Raw genomic sequence first — 25,411 nt, 5'->3', positions numbered from 1 at the left:
TCAAAAGTAGGCTACAATCAGAATTTTGTGGTTCTCATATTGTAATTAGTGTGTCTAAAGCATTAACAGCCTAATGCTGAATAGGGAATCCTGCACACATTTTGGGAAAGGAGTCCGCGTGCATTGTGTACAGTTACCCAGGTGATCACAACAAACAATGCCGAGAAACGCGCGAGTGACAATTTGCAGCGGACCTTATGAATCCAACGGGGTCGTCAAACACAGGTCCCGCCGCCTGCAGGGTCTCCAGGGTATGTTCTCTCCGCATCAGAGTCTAATTAGGATACCTGCTTGTTGTCTGTTTTCTTGAATGTTTTAGGTGAGGTCAAACATTGTCCATCCAATATGTCGGCAGCCGCTTTGAGAGCGCGCGGACACACACGCTTGGAAGAAACAAGCGATTGGAACATGGTGGAGCTCGCTGTCAACGGGGAGATCGTCTTCAGCTGTAATATAAAGCAGCTGCAGTTTGGTGAGTTTGGTTAGGACGGATAGCGGACACTGTGATGTCAAAGCGCTGAGCGTTCTGGCAACCCGCGCTGTGCTTTTTCCCCGAAGGTGGAGATGGAGAACTGGACCCTGTTTGCAAAGAAGCTGTAACTGCTGTGGAGAACGCTTACTGAAGATAACCATTTAGATTTTAAATTAAAAATATAAAACACCAATGTGCATATTTGCTTTTTCTTATTCAACAACTCAGTCTAGTAAGAGTACAATTACTTTGTGATAAATGCAGGTATTGATTGCTGCATGGATTCATAGTGATACTGCATGCCCCCCCCCCAAATTCGCACATACACTGTAAAAATTCGTTCAGTGCTATTGTCCTTATAACTTAATTTTAAAAACTATATTTACCAATAAATTAACTTATTTTCTTTCTTTGTTTTTGAGTTTTCAAAAAGTAAAAAAGTGTGAATATTTTCGTAACTTAATATTTTCTATAATAAAATTAATTTAATTGGACTTCACCATAAATTGATTTTACAAAACTCATTTTAAAAGTTTATATCAGACGTATCCTTATGGACGTATCAGACGTAAAAAGACACGACCCGCCCACTACCTGCAGCAACAGAAGAACAAGCCCGGCCAAATCCTTCATCTCGTCTGTTCCAGAAGTTTATTCGAACGGGGTTTTCTACGGAGCCGGATAATACTTCACGTACCTCATGTAAGTAACTCTTTGTGTTGTTAAAAGTGAGATTTTACCCTAAAACGTCTTTGTGCTGCACAATCGCTCTGTCGAAGAGCGCCAATTTCGAATGTGCTCTAACGTTAACGTTACCTCAAACAGTTTGTTAACTTGAGCCACTAAATTACTGTATTAATCTAACGTTACGTGTGTGTGCGCGTTGTATAAGTAATGTTGACTTTGTGTGATGTTTCAGAGGTGTTTGTAACTTCTTCAAAAACATTGAGTCCACTGCCAACGCTGTCGAAGCTACGACAGACACGTAGCCACAGCTAACGTTAGCTAAGTTAAGTGATTACTGATTATCGTCGGTTGGAGATGAATGTTAATGTGCAGCAGTTACTTTGGCGAGTACACAATCCACACAATCGACCAAAACCACATTGATGAGGGAGCAAACATTTGCAACTATGAGTGTGGGCACTGTTAGCTAATGTGGATTAGCACATAGCCTGAAATACACCCACACCGCCCGCGGTTAACACACCTCAACGGTGGTGCTCAAGGTGCAGGCCCATTTCTCCTCATCCAGCGTGCTTTACACGTGTTTGTCTTAACAGGAAAACTTTGTATTTGACTGTGGCACATTCACACATCTCACACCAACACACTTTGCAGTCATTCCAGTTGTTCCACTAATATTTTGGCAAGAGAGGTTACAAGTATTTTAGGCTATCTAACCTAACAATAACAATTAGTCAATTGTGATGGTTAGACATGAGGTTGACGTGATGTTTCAGATTATTTTCTAAAATAAATTCTGTGATGAACTAAAGTTACCCATTCTTGTCTTGTCCAGCAGGATAATTCATTTGTATTTTAAGTGCATTTTTTTATGGATTTTATCAGGCTTGTATTCAAAAGGCTAGATGAATAACTTTATTTTTTTTATTGACAGATGGGATGGCCCTGTAAATTGTGCAACACTGTGGTACCAGGAAAGAGTGACATTTTAAAGCATTATAGACTGCATCATGGGACTTTTGGACACAGCCATGCCTTGCCTTGTATTCATATAGATTGCCCATGTTCTTTTAAATCCTGGAGTTCCTTCCGCTCTCACCTCTCAAGATACCACCCAGAAGCTAAATCCTTCATCTCACCACAAGTAAGTCTTTCATTTACCTGCCCTTTGTGTCAAAACCCTGGATTTAACAACGAAAAGGATTTTTTTGAGCATATAGGTCACCATCTCAAGAATAACGAGACTGTTAAGTGTGTCTTCATAGAATGTGATCACCAAACAAATGTGTATGGGACGTTTGCAACACACAAACACAGAAAGCATACTCCACATACATCACAAGATTTCAAACCAGGGATTATTTGTGGGTTACCCGAGGAAGCACTTGATTTTGAAGCCTCTGAAGAGGATGAGGTCCACAATGATGCTAATCATGAAGGCAGTAGCACTAATGCACACTATGAAGAGGAAGATGGAAGCAGTGTAGTTGTAGAGTATATAGCATCCTCTTGTTGAAATTAGAGAGTGTTCATAATGTTTCAGTTCGGTGCATTGATGAATTGGTTGATGATCTTCACTTCATAGCAAATTCTGCATGCATATCTTCAGTTAAAAGTATCATTGTTTCACATTTTAAGAAAAATAACCAAACCATTGATGACACTGTTGTTACATCTTTGGTGGAAGAATTGTGCAATTCCAATCCCCTAAGCTCAGCACTTAGTAGTGCTGGTCCTCTATCCTCATCGTTCAAGAGACGGAAGTATTATACAGAAAAATTTGAAGTTGTTGAGCCTGTTGAGTATGTCCTTGAACCAAATGAGAAGAGAAGTTTCCAGTATATTCCAATTCTTAAGTCTTTGATTCATATTTTGGGTAAAGAAGATCTTCGAGGAAAAAGTTCTGAGTAAAGAAAAGGACAAGCCATCTACTAATATGAATCATATCAAGACGGTACAATCTATAAAGATAATTCTTTTTATTCTGAAGAACTAAGAATTACACTTGTACTGTACATTGATGACTTCGAAATTTGCAATCCACTGGGAACTTCAAGAAAGAAGCACAAGATTACAGCTGTATACTGGGTGTTTGGCAACATTCCACACTCATCTCGGTCAACTCTGAGCTCTGTGTACTTGGCCCTTTTATGTAAAGCAGTGGACATCAAAAGATTTGGTTATGAGGAAGTGCTTGCCCCTTTGTTAAAAGACATTGCTATCTTGGAGCGTGACGGCATCTACATTTCCTCGGTAGGACAAAATGTGAAAGGAAGTCTGTTTTGCGTTGCAGCAGACAATCTTGGGGCACATTCAATTTGTGGATTAGTGGAAAACTTTTCTGGTCCGTTCATTTGCAGATTTTGTCTTGGACAGCGATCAGAATATCAGTTAAAGGAGGTGAGGTCTGGTGCCTTTCCGGCTCGCACCCAAGAAGCACATGCAGCTCATGTATTGACTGTCAAAGAAAACCCTGCCTTGACACATTGTTTCGGTGTTAAAAAGGCTTGTCCATTGACTGAAAATCTGAGCTATTTCCACTGTGTCACTGGCTATCCACCTGACATATTACATGACGTTTTTGAAGGGATTGTTCCCTTAGAACTGGGTCTGTGCTTCAGTGTTTTTATTTCTAAGAAATATTTCACATTTAGTGAACTTAACAGTGCTATTTCACAGTTTCCATATAAGTGGTCTGACAAAACTAACTCTCCTCAGCCAGTGCCTGCTACCTTCTCCTCAAGAAACAAGATTGGAGGAAACGCGCATGAAAATTGGTCCCTCATACGACTGTTGCCATTCATTATTGGACACAAAATACCTTTGAGTGATCCAGCCTGGCTTCTGTTGATGTCTTTAAAAGACATTGTTGAGCTTGTTGTGGGTCCAGTCCATAATGAGGAAAGCATTGCATATCTTGACTCAAAAATTTCTGAACACCGACACAGATTCCAGGAAGTGTTCCCTAATGAAGAATTAATCCCGAAGCACCACTTTTTAGAGCACTATCCTGCTTTGATAAAAGCTTTTGGACCAGTTATAGCTTTCTGGACGATGCGGTTCGAAGCAAAACACAGCCAGTTTAAACGGATTGTAAGGCATACTGGCAACTTCAAGAACATTCTCCTGTCCCTGGCTACAAAGCACCAGCTTATGATAAGCCACAACCTGCATTCCACAACAGTTTTGCCTGCTCTTAGTGTTGTAAGAGTAACAGTGGATGTCCTACATGTAAATGTTCAGGAGTCAATCAGGCATATATCCTTCTCAGTCTCATGTTAGCTGGCTGACACAGTCACCTATCAGGGATCGAGGTACTCAAAAGGCATGATTGTGGCCTTTGGTTCTACTGCAGGTCTTCCTGATTTTGCAGTGATTCTTCAAATTGCACTTATCGAGGAAAGAGTGTATTTTATTGTGAGAACACAGATATCCTGGTTTGATGAACATTATCGCGGATATATCTGGAGAAGACAGACCACATAACTCGTTGAGCAACGATGCCTTACTGATGTATATCCTCTGTCTGCCTATATTGTTGCAGGAAAGCAAATGGTGATATTGAAGCGCCACATCTGTCTCCAACATAACTCTTCTTAGAAATGGAGCAAACTGTGAGATTCCGGGTCCTCATCGATCATGAAATCAAGAAACTCACTCTCAGCAGTGGCATGCCCTCAACTGTGAATGAGTTGGTTGCAGCTGTCAAAGAACATTTTTCCATCCCCACAGATATAAGTCTTCAATACAAAGATGAGGAATTTGATGACTTCTTCACCCTAACATCTACCAATGAGCTGAAAGATAAGTGCACACTTAAAGTTGTGTATACACCGCTGGAGTTGACGCTGACCGTTGTTCCCCAGGAAAGCACCCCAGATGCCTCTGATGTCAGCTTTCTCTGTGAGTGTACGAGTCTCAGTGGGAACTCAGTGGATACTGTCATTCCGAGTCCATCCCCCTCTGAAAGGCAGAGCCCATGGCTGCTGTGTTTCCAATTCCAACCTTCTCACACAACACTGAACTGGCCTTAAGACAAGGAAACGAGATTTATTTAAGAGATGGCACCCCTATGACATCACCAAGTATCAAATCAGACATCCTGGAGCGCCTGGCAGAGGCCATGTTTTTCTACACAGCTTACCCCAATGATGCCCAGAGATGTGCAGTGGCAGAGGCACTAGTTGCAAAGCATCCCTGCTTAAAGGAGCCCGGATCTTTTAATGGAATTTATGGGTGGCAGGTAAGCCTAAAGTATAAGTGTGGAAACTACCGGACAAAACGGAAAGCACTTGGAAGCACTGAACTCCTGATAAACTCACTGAGAAACAAGTCAAGTGATGAGCGAAAAGCTGCTAAAAATGTCAAGAAACCAAAGAGGGCAGAGGTGAATTACTTGCCCTCACACCCACATGGTGAAACAGATGACACCCTTGAGAATCTGAGACTTGACCTAATTGCTGCCCATCAGACAAAGGACTCTGTCAGGAGCACAAATGATATGATGGCCAGAACATACAGCTGGAGAAGACAGGAAGTTATTACCAAGTCTCCTGGTGTGGCAGAATTCAAGGACCATTCCAGGTAAGTGACTTATCATTCAGATTTTGCTGACACTACTCACTTCTGAGAACTTTTTAGAAATTGTGACTTGGACATGAGATAGTAGATTAATCTTTAAACCCCCTTAAATAAGTCAAACATTTGCTGTCTTACAGGTAAACGAGGAGTTCCGAAGATGTACTGCAGTTTCCCTGGAAGCGACGTTTATGTCACAGCTGGACAAATACACCCCAAAGCTCCTAGAACTCTTTAGTGCCAAGGGAGGAGCAACTGGTCAACGCATCAAAAAGTTGTTGATGGATCTGATACAGGTAGGGAAAAATTGGTTACAAAGTTAAGGTACGATATTAATCAATTGAGTGGTTTTGTTTTTCAGTTTTTTCAGCATCTTGCTTATCTGGGTGGTTTTTCTTTTGTTTGTTGTTTTTTTGTTAATTAGCCAGTTTTTTTCTAAATTGTCTCGTGTTATTACTATTAATATATATAATGAAAAAAAAGAAAAAATAATACAGACCTACAGTAATTACAGGGTTGGAGTGAATTTACCAACAAAATAAGTTATTCATTATTGTTCTATTAACTAGGACCCAAGTGCCACTACAGTGAAGAAGAGAGATGTCACTCTGAGATGCCTCTTTGAGTATATGGGAGAGAGTGGACAGGAGCTTATCTCGGATTACTGTGTAAGTATTGTCTCAAAGCAGGTTTGGGTCAGTCTGGTGAACATGTTTAAATTGTGCGGACTGTTAAAGGATAACTCTTGCCAAATTGCAACCTAGGCTATTTTTGCTAATCTACCAGAGTCATACTTTCTTGTAAAAGCATAATTAGAATGGAAATGCCACTTTTAAGATTGACCGTATTTTCGTTTTCAGGTCAAAATGCCTTTTGAATGGGTGTGCTAGGGGCACTACAATGATTGCATCAAAATTGCTAGTTTTAAAACACTAAAGCGGCTCTACACATGAACTTGAGCATTGACAACATTGACAACCGGTCGTCTCATTCAAACAGCCTGCTGTTGCTGTCAGCGAGCCGCCACACATGAATACTCATGAGTCAGACTGCGAATGCAAGTTACGTGCCCGCCCAGCGCGCTCACGCTTACTAAAACGCCTCACCTCCGGCGCCGCGCATTCGCTACATTCCCTTGGCACATCTAGTGGATGCATAACGCAAACCCAGTCAAACGTTTGACTGCAGTATCTTATGCGCCTTATAATCCGGTGCGCCCTATATATGAAAATGTTCTAAAATAGGTCATTCATTGAAGGTGCGTCTTATAGTGCGGAAAATACGGTACACAATGTTGTCAATGCTCGAGTCCATGTGTAGAGCCCCTGGTGACACTTCAATTACAGTTTCATGTTGTGTTGAGCCTTCTTAGTGTTTTAAAAATAGTGATTTTTATGCCATCATTGTAGTGCCCCTAGCACTCCCATTCAAAAGGCATTTCGACTTCATATGAAAAAAGTCTATCTTGAGAGTGGCATTTCCATTCTAATTATGCTTTTACAAGAAAGAATGACTCTGGTAGATTAACAAAAATAGCCTAGGTTAAATTTTGGCAAGCGTTTCCCTTTAATGTGAACTGAATGAACCAGCATTTGGCAGGTAGTGGATTATTTATGCATTTATTTTTTTTTAATAATGAGATTGTTTGTCTTAAATACTTTATCTTGTATCTCAAAAGGGGGCCGCAGAGACCATTGTTCATGAGGACCTGAAAATTAAGAACATGAGCATCTATGTCTGCCGTGAGCCAGATGCAGTAGCAATCATCATTGAGGGAATACCAGTCCTTACCAATCTTGGAAACGTGGCCAAAGCATGCTGCTTCCTGGTTGGGTTGACATATGCACTTAATCTCGAGTATCCATCCAAGCTTTCCAAAACATTTGAGGTGTTTCAAAGACTTTTCGTGGGACTTGACACACTGCGCCCAAAACCAAGCCCCAAGTTCATGACCCTGAAAAACAAACTCCTTGCCTAGGCACTCAGACATGACTGTCACTGCACTTGTGAACAGCTGTTTTCTTTGTCTGTTCAACATCATTATACATTGGACATAATGGGTGTTATGTCCAATGTTATATTGGACATAATTGGACATTCAGGGTGTTGTAATGGTTTATCCTTGTCATGTTTTATACTGTGCACAGGTCATACTTCCTGGTGTGAAAAAGTAATTATTTTTATACACACAAAATAGACCTGGTGAAGCTGCACTTTAAAAACTGGTCAGTAGGTGAGATCAGTGAGATGTTTGACTAAAGATGTTTCAAAATATTCACACACGCTGTGAAGGTATTATGCCAAGTTGAGGTCAGATGGTCATGCTTGTGACCTGTAATGTTAGTGTTTAAAATGTTTCAATATTATGTTCACACTGTACTGTTAAAAGGATAGTTCACTTCAAAATGAAAATTCTGTCCTCATTTACTCACCCTCAAGTTGTTTTAAACCTGTATGAATTTCTTTCCTCTACAGGACACAAGGAAGATGTTTGAAGAATGTCAGTAAACCGAACAGTTAACTGGACCCATTGACTTCCATATTAGAAAAAATAAAAAGACTATGGAAGAACATCCTTCAAAATATCTTCCTTGTGTTCAGCAGAAGAAAGAAATTCATACAGGTTTAAAACAACTTGAGGGTGAGTAAATGACAGAATTTTCATTTTGAAGTGAACTATCCTTTTACGGGTTTTACTAACCTACTATTTACAAGCTGAGGTCATATTTTGTTTAATACATGAATACAGAAGTTCTTGATTGTTTATACTGTCCAGCTCATTCCCACTATTTGGATATGGCATGTGAATTGTTAAAAAAATAGCAAGTGCCAGTTAACTTGATATTAAAATGTTTTAATTATGTATGTACACACAGTAAAATATACTTTGAAGGTGTTCTTCTAACCTGCACTTATAAGTTGAGGTCATGCTTTTTTTAATGCATGAATAGATGTTATTGATTGTTAACACTATCCAGCTCATTTTGAATTTGGTTTGTAAATTGTTACTTAATTTTAAAATTTTGTAACATTATGTACACAGAACTACTGTGAAGGTGTTCCACTAACCTGCACTTTATTTGCTGAGGGCATGTTTTCTTGAATGCCTGAATACCAATGTTTATACTGTCCAGCTCATTGCTACTGTTTTGGATATGGCAATGATTTAATAAATGTGGAAATTGACATAGTAGCAACTATTTATTTGAAGCTATTTACACTTTCAAAACAAAGAGGGTAAATTGATCAAAAATAATCAGAACATTATCTACTTATTTTTTTCATTTAAGTTACCTATTTTAATTAAGTTTAATGTGGATAAAATGATGATATTTTCTACATTGATAGTACTCAATTTATTGGCTTTTTCTGAAAATGCTACTTAATATTTTTGCGTACATTGAAATTCACATTATTAAGTTGTCTTTACTCAAAATATCAGTTAGTTCACTAAACTTGAAAAAAATAGTTGGAAAATGTTGTCTTAATTTTATGAGTTAGATCCAAGTAACAGTTTTAACAGTGTACACTGCATGTTAGTAATTTGATTAAGTGCAGATTTGTAAGAGATTTGCATCATTAGAGGACAATTTCAACTAAGCTGGGACCTGCATTATTAATCTTGTCATCCAGTCTTTTTTAAGAGGGTGCCTGTGTCAAAATATGGTTTTTAAGACATTTATCATTTTTGTTTTCATTAGGTTCACATGGAGCATATTCCAGGGTTATGTTTATTCCTAAATTATGTTTAATTAACACACTCTAACTGACACAAAGAAAAAAAAAAATGGTAGTAGGTTTATGGGTTGATTTCTGGGTCTCTAGGCAAATTATGAATCTGACATATAGTCCGCTGTCTGCACGTTACTTAATGAGAAGTTGGGAGAGACAGGGTACACAAATGGTGAACAGTGGGTGATAGGTGTGGGGTTGGAGGTCAATAGGGGCCCGACAGCCAAGTTTAACCCTGGTGCCCCTTTAAGGCTATGAGTATTTCACCTAGTTTGTTTCATTAAAGCAAGACTGTATAGGAACTTTTTCTCAGGTGAACGGCCACTGTGGCCACAAGTAACAAGTATGGAAAAACAGTAAATGAAACCACCTGCTCAGTAGTATTTATAACAGTAGCACTGACTCTAATGTCAGCTACACAGCATTATCTTTCCCAAGTTTGCAAACAGTTTGGCTAACATTTAGCCACCATAAGTTACTAGTCACACCAGAGTTCAGAGTTAGTCCGTAACAGCAAAAACTTTGTGTCTTGAAATGAAGGGTAAATATTACTGCTTACAATTTCAACTTTTCATTTGTAAAAGGAAGAATGTGTTTTTTCCTCACAGTCTCACTTTACACCATATACTTTTTTACATTGTCAAACATCATCTACCACCAAAAATCATGACAAAAGCATGTTAATAAACTTACATATTTTATTGCATATTTATTATTCCCAGTGTAAGCACAGCTCTATCAAGTTGTGCATGTTTCAATACCCACACTAATATGTGGGCATATTCAACCTTTTTTAAATCGTTAAATATGTAAAGGTTTATGCATGGCTAATGGTTAAATCTCCCAGCTGGAAGTGGAAACAGTAAGCTACAGTATAACCAAACAGGAAGCACAGTTTTATGGAGCATTTCTAATCACAGTGGTAACTAATATCAATTCTGTTAAATACCTGGGGATTTTAATGTGACAACCAGCGTCAATATTGCTCTCAAAGCATCTAAATGCTTTGCTTTGTTTATGTGTATGTGTGCAGTGTACATCCCTCAGCCTTCGAAGAAGAAGCTGAGCCTTATGTCCTAAGTAGAAAACATGGCTGCAAGTCTCTGTGCCAGCTGGCTCATGTCTCCTGGTGAAGTGAGGTGTGAATAAATATAGACTGCTTCACTAACAGCAAAGGTAGCCAAAGCAAATGCAGGCACTAAACCTACTGATGTGTTCAATTTCATAACAGTCTTCATACCTGTGATATGTGATTTGCATTCACTGTGTAAGTACACCAGTTGGTGGTTTGTGTGCGTCTCATAGCTTCTACTATTCATCCATCCATAATCTAAAAAAAGAAATAAACAATACAAATACAACTAATATATCCTAGTATTAAGCATGGCAGCAATGGAGGCATCTACAGTACTAAAGCTACTCCAATAACAAAGATTGTCACATATCTGAAATTTGGTGTGTGAACGTTATTAAAGATACAAAGAGTGTACTATTGCTACTTAACCACTTCTCTTTAGACAAGACATTGAGGTGTATACATACACTGTAGTTATTCCATAAAAGCCCTGTGCTAATTAGTGTTGATTTAATAAAGTGCAGATTCTTCCAGTAAAGCTGTTATGAGACTACATGATGTTGGTCCGTGTTTTTGGGGGAGGTTTTCCTCATACAAATCAAGGTTCTAAGGATAAAGGGAAACAGGGGTGATTTGGGGCTATATAAATAAAAGTTACCTCTTTCACTTGACATAGGGCATTGCCAGGGAAAACTATGCACAACAATTCTATTCTATCCTGCGTAACGTGTCACAGTGAAAGATAATTCATTCTGCATTTAAAACATGAGGCCCTGGAAAGACTGTCCAAAGTTGTTTAGCCTTCTCTCGCCTAGTTGTGCTTAATGATGCTTCTCACATTGGTTGGGATTCTATGCATGGGAGTCACAATAGAATAATGATCACTTAAAGGTTCAGTGTGTAAGTTTTAGTGGCATCTATTGGTGAGGGTTGCAACTTGCAACCAATGGCTTAACCACGGCTCACCCTCCCTTTGCAAGAGCGCAGGAGAAACTATGGTGGCTGACACGCTCTGTCGGCTCTTGCGCTAAACAATACGTGTGGTCCTCTGTCCAAATTTCACGTCTCTTCTTACTTCTAATTAAACAGAGTACTACTGCTATTACTACTACAAGTACTACTACTACTTATCTTCTTTGTAAGTATTCAACATGGTGACGAAAAGCGCTCTGAATAGCCGTTTGTCCGTTTGGGCTACTGTAGAAATATGGCGGCGCAACATGGCGACTTCCATGTAAGAGGACCCGCAGTTAGCGCTGCAGACTGAACTTTCACAAATGATAACCAGAAGTTGAAATAATTTTTTCTAAAAACACGAGGCTATGCTCCAGATTGTCACAAAGCTAAAAGTGCAATCAAGACTTAATAAATAGACTACGGTTGTTGGAGATGAAACTACACCTCCTGCCTGGTTCTTGTTCCAGTTCTCAATTACAAGTCCTTCCCCTGGAAGGCGCTCAGGTTGAAAGCTGTGTCCATGAACTTCTTCAGCTCATTGAGGTGGGTGGACTTGTTCCCTGTCGCAGGAGCAGCTGCAGGATCCCGTCCCACATACCTGAAAGAGACACTGAAGGTTTGTCACCAGTGACAGGAGTTCAAATCCCTTACCTGATGACTGGGTTTACCTCTGTCATGTACATATCAGGCTACAAGTGAGTGGAAACCCTTACCAAATGGCTTCTTGTTAGCCACCACTGTGAGAAAACGTGTGGCCGGACATAATCATAGTAGCCCATGTTCTTGTGTTCCTCCTGACACCAGACCAGCTCAGCGTTGGCATACTTCTCTGACTTGCTCTGACCAGATCAAACGGGAATGGAGAAATCTGAGGGAGAAAAAAAATACGTAGAAGAAAAAGTGACAAAATTGCATCACAGTGTGAAGATACACAGTACATGATATGCTCAGACAGACGAGAGGGATAAACACCTGTTCAAGTCGGATGATGGCGATGTCTTTTTCCAAATTTAGCTGTTTCCTCTCTTTAGCCAGTTCATAGTACACTTTGCCAGTGCAGAAGATCACCCTCTTCACTTGGGCTGGGTTTTGACTCGCAGGACTCTCATCTGGAATCAACCTCTTGAATGTAGTCTGCAGGCATTGAATATGATATGTTACATAACACTGTACACCAACATTCATAGGTCATATTTTAAAATAAAAGTAAAACCACCTTTGGCGAGGTCATCAAAACTGGACCTTGCATCCGGGTGCCTCAGCAGAGACTTTGGAGTGAAAATGATCAGCTGTGAAAAGAAGGAAAAAGTTTCTGAAAAGTGACAAACAACAGACTGATTCTATCATCCGTATCTTCATTGGTGCTTTGAAAAAACTCCAGAGATAAAAGTTTTTATGTCTTTTCACGCTAATTTGTTGCCACCATATAGCACACATCAGCAGCATTGGGAAAACAAAACATTTCTTTAACAAATAAATAAAACCCTTTGTGCTCAGCCGACCAAGTCCAGAATTTCAGAGTTTTTCATAAAACAAACAATACCATCCCTGTTGGCCCCCTCGCTAATTTGCTCAGGAAGTAATTTTCTCATGCTCCGCGAAGCATTGCATTCATTTGCAACAGGGGATCAGTTAAGATATTCACTGTGGCTGAAAAACTGTGAGAGACTGAAAAAAGAGATGTGCATATTCAAAAAAGGAGAAATGCTTTACACACCGAAACTTTATACTCAAACTAGTCCTACTTTAGGGGTTTGAAGTATTAAAGACATATAGATTTAATATAGATTTATTGCAAATTTGCAATATAAACGAGTTAGGGTCTGTCATTATGAAGCAATAACACACTGAGACATAACTGCAGTTCGTGTCACTTTCATATTTGAGTCTTTGATGTAATTTTAATAACAGATATGACCCAAAGACAGATATGACCCAAAGAAAACATTTTTACTTTCAGCAGGGAATAAGAGTTTTAAGACTCTACACATAACTACTAAACATCACTGAGTGTTGTCAAATGACCACTGAACATTTTCTAGTATGCCAGGATTTATCTTTGTCAAAGCAGTGGCTTATATGTTTGACTTCAATATATCTACGCAAACAATGTTACACTTTACCGGTTTTCTGAATGGCAGCAGAATCTGCCGTCTGATCACATGACAGTAGTTAGCAGGCGTGGAGCAGTTGACCACAATCCAGTTACAGTCATACAACTGCTGGACTTCAAAATCTCCACAGAACTCCTTTGTAAAAAAATAAATAAATAAAAAGTTTACAAAAGGAATAATAAAAATAGAAACATAGATAACATAGACATGTAGACAACATTACAGATCAAATGTGGTTGCAGCAATGTTTTTTTCTTGTGATTAAGTAGGAGATGTACAGTAGCGCACGAGTGCATCACTGTATCTCTCTCTCACAGACACACACACAGACACACACCACAAAGGATGTTAATCCCTTACTATGCTCCCACTAATAGTTTGATCAATATCCCATTTGAAGATTTATCTGGTAAGCTTCTGCTGATACAGCTCGCTGGGGTCCCTCCTTGAATGTTCCCCCGTGCCAGATCACCAATGGGACCTGAGTTACTGCAATACCAACGCTTTGCAGGCCATAATGAAGAGACTTTTCAGCTCTAGAGAAATCGGCAGTCATCACTTAAATAATCACTTAAGTGGTCATGATCAGCATAGCCAATTAAACAAGAAGCCGTTGGATGTTAACTGCAGCAAACTGTGTGGCAGCTTAGAGATTCTCTGGCATATATCATTAGATGATCATGTTCCTCAAATGGGTAACCATTAGAGCCATAATGTGAATTTTACATTTGAACATACAGGGAAGTGATCGGGATCATCTTTCATTTGCAGGAAGCGTTCAGGTCGGGCTGATGAATGTTCTGGGCCCTGACAGAGAGACAGAAGAAGAGAGCAAGACACTAAATGACAAAATGGAAGAAGAATAAACACGTATTCCAAAAAATTACATATTCTTTTTTCCAAAGCAGTATAGCCTGGTTTATTTTCAGTTCTCACCATTCCCTCCATCCCATGCGGTAGCAGTAGGACAATACCATTGTTGCGGACCACTTGGCCTGGCCTGGGCTGATGAACTGGTCAATGATACACTGGGCTGTGTTGTGAAAGTCTCCAAACTGCGCCTCCCAGAGGATCAGAGCATTCGGACTGGCCATAGCAAAGCCAAGCTCAAAACCTGAAGTCACAGTCATTGTTACACGGCGCTACAAAATGGCATGCTCTGTGGCCAGAGTGGCTTCAGTCTTACCTAGCACTCCATACTCCGATAAGGAGCTGTTGCAGACAGTGTAAGGAGCCTGGTTAGCCCACAGGTGGTTCATGGGAACACAGATACGTTTGTCCACCTCTTGGTCGTGCAGAACATGGTGACGGTGACTGTACAAGAGAGGTAGAGGCATAAAGGACTGAAACTGGCATATAGAAACAAGTCTACAGCTATGCTCAGGGCCGTGAGGCTGTACTTAGACACAGCTTTGTTTGAGCTAAATGCTAAAGTCGGTATGCTAACATGCTCGCAATTTAAATGTTCACTATCTTAGTTGTTAGCATGCTTAAAACCGGAATCATTGTGTTTCATTTTGGGATCATGACAATCCATCCAGTCTGGACAAAACGGGACTGACAGAGACTGACTGATTGACCGAGAGACAGACAGACAGAAAGACATTGCCATCCTTGGAGCCATGCTAAAAAACATCACTGTTGTGCCAAGTCATCCATCGTTTATGGTACTTGAAAAGAGTGAGGAGAAAAGAATCATACATCAAGATAGCATATCACACTCAAATTCAGTGGGGTGTAAAGAAAAACAACACTAACCCCACAAATCAATTTAAGATGCTGTGACATATGTTCTATACTGCAGCTTATAATTATTTTCATCATTGATTAAACTATTGAATTATTGAATACAATTTCACTTTACGACAATAAAAAAAGTGAAAAACAGAAAATCACCACATAAGAAGCTGGAACCACTTAATGTTTGTCAGTTAATGTAATTTTTCATTAATTACTTAATGATTAATCCATTAACGATTTTTGATTTAATTTAATGTTTTACCACTAGTATTTAGAGGACAAAAAACAGTATGCCATTTATAAGTGCAGAACAATATAGCCACAAAAGGCAAATTTTTAGGACTGTACGCTGGCTTAAACGATGATGGTGAAAACTGCAGTTTTTCTAGGGCAATAGGATTTCTTTCAAAGGTTTTAACCCAGTAGATGCAGGGTAAACACACACATGCAGCCCCTGTTCTTGCCCACAAAGGCACTCCACGAGAGTAGCCTCCTCTTCCTTATCATCAGTCAGTATGAAGCCCAATAAGAGCTGATGGGAGCACAGAGCCGAGCGTTAACAAGCTCTGCCAGTCCGCTCGCTCCCAGTGTAGGAATCAGCTTTCAAAACCAGCACGATCAGACAATCACTTAAACCCCTTTAACATCACTTTAATGACATCTCACACACACACACACACACACACACACACACACACACACACACCACACACACACACACACACACACACACACACACACACACACACACACACACAGTGCTAGAGGTTATGTAATAGTAAGGCGGAAGAACTGCAGGAAACAAATTCTATTGATTATTATCTTGAATGTGATATATTACCTCCTAGAAGACTACGTGATCATTATAGCCCTTTGAATAATATCAATAATTATGGTCTAATGAGGACACATAATGCACTGCATAATTATTATGTTTGATCCTTGTTCCACATTTGCAGGATATACACTTTCTCTTCAAGAAATCCTTTGATGAAAAGAACACAATCGAGAGCAGCCAGCATTAATTGAGGTAACACACTCATTTCATGTTCCATTTTCTCAATCCACCGCACACCATCCAAAGAGGACCCAAAAACCTCACGAGAATGAGGTCTTTCTATGGGATTGCCTCATGAACTGCATGCCCTCTCTACATGTCTCTACTTTCTTTAGTTAACACACACAAAAACACACACTCACACTTCCTCTGCCTAGGGGCCCCATTAGTCAGGGAAAGGGGTGCACAGCGCAGCGCATGCAACCCACCCAAACACGGCGACTGAATCCATTAGTCCACGCTGTTACGTACATCACAGAAACGCAAGCATGTTCACTCAACTGTAACATGCCAATATGCTCAGCTCCTAAGAACTATGAAGGGGAGCAGAGTAGTGGGGGATGAAAAAAGTGTAGGTGGGAGGAGGAAAAAAGCAATATGGGGTGGTGGTAAAGTGGGTATAGCTGAAGTACGATGAGAGAGAGAAAGCTTGCGGACCAACTGACACAGAAGAGGATTTAAATAAACAACAGGTGATACAGAGATGCAGGGTGGATGTAGTTTTTGACTGCTGTAATTTTTTTCCCAGCCAGGCAAATTGCCCTGCTTAAGGGGACAGCAAACGGGGAGAAGTAGATGTCAGTGGTAAACGTGAGGCAAAAGAAAAAGCCCCATAGCCTCTGGTTAGTTAGTGTGATATATGTTGCTGTGAGCTGGGGAGGGTGGGCCTGGGCGGTGGTGTCATTGAAGATGGGTTGGTGGAGAAGTGATAGGGTGCAGACGAGACAGGCACAGTGAAAAGGGGAGCTGGTTTTGTTCATGTGTCACTCGTTCCCTCCATACCATGACAACACCATGTGGGTTTCACAGTTCCCAGGAGACTGCGCTGACGTTTCCTGTCTGTCAGACTCCTTGTGCCACACTCCCCACCCCCACCCTAATTACTTAATTCACTCTCTTTAGGAGACTTCTCTTAATATCTGATAAAGTCAGGATGACAGGCTCACCCTGACATACTCAGCAAATGTGCCATTTGGGGCAAAATCAATCTAAGAGGCAATGCACGGCTAGGTGACATCGTTGAATCATTATCACAGTGTTATAAAAATATACTGAACATGAGAAAAAACTCTTTATATATGTAAATAACTCCTCCATTGTGAAATCTGTAGAACGATAAAAATATAATGTAATTTCATCTCAGTATGATTTAGATGAAAGTTGATGAGCAATTTTGTCTAATTAGCACCCAGCCCTACATTATTATAAGGAAAGATAAAGCTAATTTGTGATTGAAAAATCGATTAAGTGAGTTACTGTGACTATGATTCTTAAAACACTCTATTTATTCAGCAACTTCACTTGATCCATCAGCACAGCGGAGCTGAACAATGGTCAACAGTAAAAGACTGTAGTGGAGGGGGAGCTCCTTCTAGTCTGACAGCATTAATACCAGAAGCCTGAAGAGGCTACAGTTTTCAGTGGTGTTGACATGGACTCACCTAAAGGTTCCCCGCTCCACATCCTGCCCGCTGAGTCGTACATGGATGCCTTCTTTGAGAAGGGAGCCAAAGGCCATGTACTCTCCCAGAGCCCAGTCCATCTGCCGATTCGTCACCAGGTGAGCTCGACCACGCAGGATACGAGACACACTGGTGAACACACACACATTCAAATGTTGGTTGCAGCAATGTTTTTCCTTGTGATTAAGTAGTAGATGTACAGTAGCGCACGAGTGCATCACTGTATCTCTCTCTCACACAACACACACACACACACACACACACATAGGAACGAAAGTGAAAGTGATATCTTAGCACTGGGGAAGGTAGTGCAATGGACCAACGTACCGTATTGTAAATAACATTAAAAACCCCTGTGGCAATCTAAATTGCTATAGCATGAGCCGAATCAGCTGTGCAGGCCAACACCTGCTGTTGGAAACTGATGTCTTTAAAGGTGAACTGCTTTAATTGACATAATATCCTGTAGAAAAAATCAAGTAAACGTGGCACTGTTTATATTTTATGGATCTTTATCATATCATTAAGCGGCATGTATCCCATATTGTTCTGCAGTAATGTGAGCTCTTCTCTTATTGTGTACAATCCTTGCACAGCATATCTGTATTAGTATTAGTAATACTATACATGCTATGTATGCATGCTCTATTCTCCAGTACAAAGCAACTAAACTCACCAGGGTGGATTTTAAAATCTTCCAGAGGCACTGAGCTGGCTGTCTGGCCAATGTGCTGCAGGACCTCCTCATCCAGCCCTGGGGACACAGATCATGCTCCTGGGCTCTCCCTCTGCTGTGAAGAAATCTACAGAGAGAGAACGCTTCACTCCAGCAGGAAGAAAAAAGTATTCACAGAAAAGCAGCCAATCAAAAAAAAATTTTAATTGAATCACTTTCTGCAAAGAGACAATTTACCTGGCCACGGGGAGTCAAGCCAGTGTCGAATGTGTAAAATCTTTTCATCCTTGGAGCTGGTGTATGCCTCCTCACATATCTTGTCATTTGGCAACTTCTTCCTGCAACCCCATTTGGTCATGTGTGATAGGGACAATGACAAATTCCACATATGAAGTGACGCAAACACAGTTTTTTTTACTTCCATTAAAGGACTAAAGCTGACTAACAAAAACTGTGTGTAGCTGAGGCAGGGAGACAGAGAGAAAGAAATATGAAGGGCGGAAAAAGGTCTCCACCAGCAGTAATGGTTCTGCCTTGCTATATTAAAAATGGGGCTTTTGCAAGAGTCCAAATGGCAGGCCACACAACAGAAAACAATGTCCATCAAAGGAGGAGAGAGGCGCAGCAGTATTTCTCTTGACATGTGGTATAAAAAAAAATCAGAATAGATGTTACAATCAAAGTTTCTGTTTTGGATGAAGAATTGCATTGACTGATGCCAGAATCTGAGATATATTTCAACTTCATTGAGCAAATATACTCTCTGAGGGATTGTGGGGCTGGGTGATTGAACTGAGGCAGTAAATTGAAACTCAAATACAGCAGTGCTGGCACAACGTATTCACTTGAAGGCTAGGGTAATATCTAAGTGTGATTTAATGCACAAGTAGTCCAGTGGATGGAGATACCAAATAAAACAGTATACAGTAGCAGCTACCAGTATACAGTATATTTAACAAGAGCAAACAGCATTAGATCACAAACCTCAAATTCCTGCAGCGTCACCACTCCCTCAGCAATGAGCTTGTCAGAATACTTTTTCAGCACATGCTCCTGCCGACGGATCTGTTTGTACATCAGCGGTTGGGTGAACATGGGCTCGTCCATCTCATTGTGGCCAAAGCGCCTGTAAGAAACCTGTACATACACACACACCTCAAAAACAGAGGCCATGTCTAAGTGTGTACTTTTGATTGTGTTTCCTGTCAGTCCATTAAGAGTCAGCTGTGACTAACCAGGTCAATGACAACATCCTTGTTGAAGGTGGCCCTCCACTCTGCAGCCACCCGGCACACGTACATTACAGCCTCGGGGTCATCGGCATTCACATGGAAGATGGGTGCATTGACAACCCGAGCCACATCGGTGGGGTAGGGGGAGGAGCGGGCCACTCGAGGGTCTGTAGTGAAGCCAATCTGAAAGATCACATGCAAAAGTTGATATAATTTAGAGTCTGAAATCACACTCAAGAAGATGAAAATATTTTTAGTGCAACAAATTAGCTAATTTTGTTAGTTTTGATGTACAGTTTTTTGGAATGATGAATTAAACAACAGAATTGTGTAAAACTATAACACATTGTGTCAGGTACAGTAAACGTAACACCGAACTCTCCAATACCTGGTTGTTGACAACCACATGGATTGTACCATGTGTGGTGTAGGAGGGGAGCTCACTTAGGTGGAAAGTCTCATATACAACTCCTTGTCCAGCAAAAGCAGCGTCACCATGAATCAAGATGCACACACCTGGAAAAAATCCCATCATAGACTCAGCAAGACAGAGTAGCACCATCTGTGTATCTCTTATGCACATCTACATTTACACCGCCAAACACAAATCTAGCCACCATCTGCCTGGTACAATAACTGTTACCTTCTTTCCCTGAGTGTCTCCTCTGTAGAACTGCTCAGCTTTGGCCTTGCCCTGAACCACCGGATCCACCGCCTCCAGGTGGGAGGGGTTTGCCATGAGTGACAGCGTGATGTTCTTGTCCGTCTCACGGTTGATCCTCTCGTGGTACATCCCAAGGTGGTATTTGACGTCACCCGACCCCTATAGATGTAAAAAAGGTTATGAAATAAAGCAAAAGTTGCATCTCCAGAATGCTTTCTGATAATTCTCACAAAACAGCAGTTCCCTCACCTCATCGGTGGCCTCTAACTTGGGGTCGAACTGACAGAAGATCTGATTCAGCCTTACGGATCACATTGGCCAAGACATTCAGTCGACCCCTGGAAGTACAGTTTACAAAGCTTACATCAAACATGGATGGATGAGAATTAGCAGTATGCATAGACTGAACGGAGAGGTAAGAAAATATAGAATATACAGGTACCGATGAGGCATTCCCATGATTACACTTTCAATGCCTGCAGCACTCGACTTGTCAATGATGGTTTTAAGAGCGGATGAGCACTTCACAGCCCTCCAGACCAAAACGTTCTCTGATGACCACTTTCTGGCCAGGAAGTCCTCAAATCTAGACAGTTCAGATTTAGGGTTAAATGGAGGGTTTTGCCACTAACAAGTAGCTTTACACAACTGATGATACAGATTAACCCTGTCACTGATAATTATGATGATTCTTGGAACAATGATGGTTTAGAGCACTCAAGCGTTTAGCAAATTTATTTCGCTACCAATGTGTGTGTGGTTGTGGGTTGTGGTGTGTGGGTGCGTGTGTGTTAATAGAAATGACAACACTGCAAGAACACAAGACAGTCAAGATACAATAAGAAGAATAGGAGAATCACTTCCAGGAACCTACAGTAACTTCTGACAAATTTATCAAAGATGATAATGAGCTCACATGATGAATGGGGTGTTTTGTTTATGTTATGTGAGCCTCTGATGGGAGCTATAACTAAAAGTGAGATATTGTGCTGTCATCAAAGAGTAAGTCAGTAGGGTTTATTCATTGCTGACCGTGTGGATCTGACCAGCGGGCTAGCAAAGTTCTCTTCTCAGCATTAGTGAACTGCATGATTCCCGGAGTCTCAAATTTCTGACGAATCCACTGACACTGGTCCATGTTGTTAATGAACATAAACTCGACCCCTATGTGACCACAGTAGGATGTCTAAAAAAGGAGAGATTAAAAAAACACAAACAGCTTGGTACAGTGCTTTCCCCCATCATCAGACACATGCACGGACACAACACACAACAACATACCTCTAGTCTGTGTATGATTTCTTGAAGAGGAAGAGTGGTGTTTTCTCCTCCGATGAAGGTGGTGGAAGGCAGCCGAAAGCTCCTATCCAAGTCAGACTCATCAAGACCATAGAAACCTACGATACCATTTGAAAAGCAAGTTTGTTTAAGACTTTCATAACAGGCCTACCACATAACCTACGGACTGGCCCTGAGCACATGTTCCATGTCGTGACAAAAATTTGAATTAAAGCTATTTTTTATTTGTTCACATTTGTCAGTTGCGATCACATTTTGTGTAGTAGACAAAGGAAGCTGTTAGCTTCCAAGGGAGGACATAAAAAAATCCAAGGATCCAAACCAAAGAACACCCAGAACAAATCCGTTTTAACACAGTAATATGCATAACACAAGACCTGTCTTTGAGAGGAGAACATTTTGACAATTGACAAATGGTTTAAGTCATTTATCAATCATATATGCCAATGTGAGGATTTGCGGATTCAATCCGTTTTACACCATTGTAAATTGATTCCTTTGGGTTTTGGACTGTTGGTCCGGCAAAACAAGCAATCTGAAGTGGAATCTGACCTGCCCTAATCACCTTTTGTTTTAATTAATAGAACCACACTGCCTGCAAACTTAGAGAATAACACTGCAGTGAATCAACTTAAATGTTCATCCAAGCAAATTTGTATTTGATGGCAAAATCTGTGACAAAAAAAGCTCAAATAAAAACAGTTATCCAGGATGCATTTGCAGACAGTACAATAGCGGGAGCTGTGGAGATACAGCATCAGTATCTGCGGGCCCACATAAGTTCCTGTGCTGACAAAGCCCACCTGAGAGAGCTGGTCAAGCTCAAGATTGCAGGCAACAAAGAGGAGACAAGTGCAAATCATATTAGGATCTCAGCATAGACAAAGGGGTCCCAAAATAGACTCTTGTACTATCAGCTGACCAATAAGGGGCCACGGAGTCAGTCATTAGCTTTCATTAGGGAGCTAGCCCTGGTGACAATACATAATGCGATGCTATGTTCTGACACACACTGATCACTGATAACAGCAGCCAACAGAAACAATGTCTCTCTCTCTCTCTCTCCTCTTTTCTAGCTATTACTAGTATAGACTTCGATCGCCTTCTGTGGCCGTCCCGCACCCGCCGATCCTCTGTCCACTAAATGAAATGCAGAATGACAAGAGCTAGGCCTAAGATTAATCACGGCATTAGGCTGACCAACCCTTATATTGGCAATAACGTGATGGGGCCTTTTATACTGGATACCACTTACACGTCTGGCTCGATGAGTTATGCAACCCTGGACCAGAGATGTGGTTATGATGTGTGCACATGTATGCACATCCCTCCAAGGGATACAGAAATGTTATTGAAATAACAAGTGCAGGAAAAACACATATCAGATATATTCATTCCAAGGCAATTAAGCTTTTGAAGTAACCCTGCCAATGAGAATAATATGGTTATGATAGAAATCCTTACACATCAAGTGTCTGGAGGTAATACAAGTAAGGACTTCTAAAGCAGGAATCTAATAAGCATATATAGGGCCTGGGGTTAACTCTATATGCCTTTAGTTAGGAAAGGGGGATAAATAAGAAGTTCTAAACCTCTACTGTACAAAGTCTCAACCAGAAATGTCAAACTGTAGTGAATTAGATGACTCTGTGTCCATGTTAACGATTTTGACAATACATTTTATTTTGACATGTATTTTTGAAACTTTAAGCCTTAGATGTCTCAGATAGGTTTCATGGAGGTAATGAAACTACCTCAGTAAATGAAAAATGATGAAGACAAGTCCATTCAACACAACAACAAGACAAATCCTTCCTCCTTTTACAATTTAGATTTTTGGTAGGTGTTTCTGATGTTTAATGGAACGATTGAAGTTCTGAAGCTCACCTAACTTATCGATGGTGGTGATCAGGTCGGAGGGAACAAAGGAGTCCAGGTCAGCCTCCAGGATTCCCAGAGGATCTAACTGGGCAACATGGTGACCACGAATCTACACAGAGAGAAAGACAGGAATGAAGGAGGAGGGAGAAGAGATGAGGAGACTCAGGTAAAAAAGATCAAGTGACAGGCAGCAGATAATAAGATGCATGATGCTGATTGTGAACAGCTTGAGAATAAGCTAACACTCAGTTATAGGTCAACCTTTTTGAGAAAAGAGCCCCATGGGAGTGCTTTTATGTCAATGTACACACATTTCCACAAGGATTGCAACAAGCGGGGAATAAAAGTGGCGCATTTGCCAAAAGACAGAATTTAATAAATCCCAATACTTCCTTGAATTAATTGGAGGGCAAGGGAAATGTTACCACCTGTTTTGTTTAAGTAGTCTCTTTGATATTTCCATTTTCAAAAAGCAGCCAGGGTAAGTAGGTTAGAGTTAATCTTGCAATTGCATAACCTCATGCAGTGACAAACAAATCGTATATTCCTTTTAAACACAAGGTCACACAGTATAAACAGCTTTCTTTGCCAGTTGCATCTGTTTGGCAAGTCAAGTGGATTTTGTTTGATGCATTTTTCACACGCACGTCAGAGATACAAATAGTGAGCCAGCAGTTGCTCGAGGTAGATGACATCTTAATTCTGTACACAGACACCACATTAAGATTTAAATGGATGCCCATGAGATATGTGATCAATCTTTTAATTTGTAAATAACATAATCCACATCATACAAGCTGATAGCTAATGGTGTAGTGTGTGTGTGTCACAGCTAGGCCTGGGGAGTGTGGGGTACCTGGTAGGCTCTAATTAGAGTGTGCACAGCCAGGTGGTCCTCCACCACTTTCTGTGCCATGTCTGGTGAGTGAGCCCGCACTCGGCCTGGAGCAGAGCAGGGGGCATCTCTCACCTGCCTCGCCAGACGGACTGGAGGCCTGGATGTTACGGAAGAATGCGTCCCAAGACTAGAACACAGAGAAAAACAGATCCAGCAGAGGCAACGGTCCATCGCAAACAAGTAGGCTACCCCTGCTGCTTACTGACCGCAGAGATGGGAGGACAGTGAAAGGCTGGATGGAAATCAAGCCACTGATCTACCAGCACACCTAGTGCACATTTATTAAGTGCCCTCTGGCTAAACTGTAGTTCAAGGCCAACACTAGCAATAGCAGTTAATTGTAATAGCTGCTAAACAACTGTGTTAGACATTGTTCCCTCTAAAATTCCATTCATGGTATAAAAAAAAAAAACTCAACCTGTTATATAATGTGGGAAGAAATGCCACATGTGGCACACTTACCTCGTGGACGTTTTTATGATCCTCCAGCCAGGCAAAGACATCTCTCCACATAGCTGGAGCTGCTGGCCCCACTGAGAGAGCAGGCGCAGATCCGGAGGTGCACCCTCTCCGGGGATCGAGCCAGCGCTGGCCGGGGCCTCTCCGCATCCACGAAGCCACTGACCTCCCCCGACACACCCACCCCTCAGCACACCCACTAACCGAAAGTGACTCATGGCTAGAGAGAGACAAAGTGAAAGACAAAGTTGGGGGTTAGAGACTTTTTTTTACTGCAAGTCTACATTTTTCATATCAAGTTATTTTTACTTGTAAATCTGTAAAAGCATATGCCTAGCTATATATTTCAAACAGCAAACCAAAATTCTATTTATGTACATTGTTGTTGTTTTTATTTCACACTTGCTGTGGCTGTAAACGTCTGTTT

The 25,411-nt window shown here is 40.8% G+C and overlaps 1 protein-coding gene and 1 pseudogene across 2 annotated transcripts; one reads left to right on the top strand and one right to left on the bottom strand.

Moving 5' to 3' along the window:
• The first annotated feature begins 896 nt into the window (after positions 1 to 896).
• On the top strand, positions 897 to 7,889 carry LOC119919115. 2 transcript variants are annotated; one of them, XM_038739590.1, is made up of 5 exons: positions 897 to 1,174; positions 2,094 to 2,303; positions 5,878 to 6,033; positions 6,307 to 6,405; positions 7,416 to 7,889. In XM_038739590.1, exons 2-5 carry the CDS (start codon positions 2,094 to 2,096, stop codon positions 7,713 to 7,715), a joined length of 765 nt encoding a protein of 254 aa, XP_038595518.1. In that variant the 5' UTR covers positions 897 to 1,174; the 3' UTR covers positions 7,716 to 7,889. The 2 variants fall into 2 exon arrangements, with proteins under 2 accessions (XP_038595518.1, XP_038595519.1); XM_038739591.1 differs by lacking the exons at positions 897 to 1,174; positions 2,094 to 2,303 and adding an exon at positions 5,149 to 5,743.
• A 3,636-nt stretch (positions 7,890 to 11,525) lies between these two features.
• Positions 11,526 to 24,559, bottom strand: LOC119919114 (annotated as a pseudogene).
• Between the last annotated feature and the right edge of the window lie 852 nt (positions 24,560 to 25,411).

The sequence above is a fragment of the Micropterus salmoides genome, unplaced genomic scaffold (assembly GCF_014851395.1).
Source record: "Micropterus salmoides isolate LMB-PRFRI ecotype aquatic unplaced genomic scaffold, ASM1485139v1 Ms_hic_scaffold_2547, whole genome shotgun sequence".
Classification (NCBI taxonomy): Eukaryota; Metazoa; Chordata; class Actinopteri; order Centrarchiformes; family Centrarchidae; genus Micropterus; species Micropterus salmoides.
The sequence above is the reverse complement of the archived record's forward strand: the minus strand, read 5'-3'. Positions and strand labels throughout refer to the sequence as shown.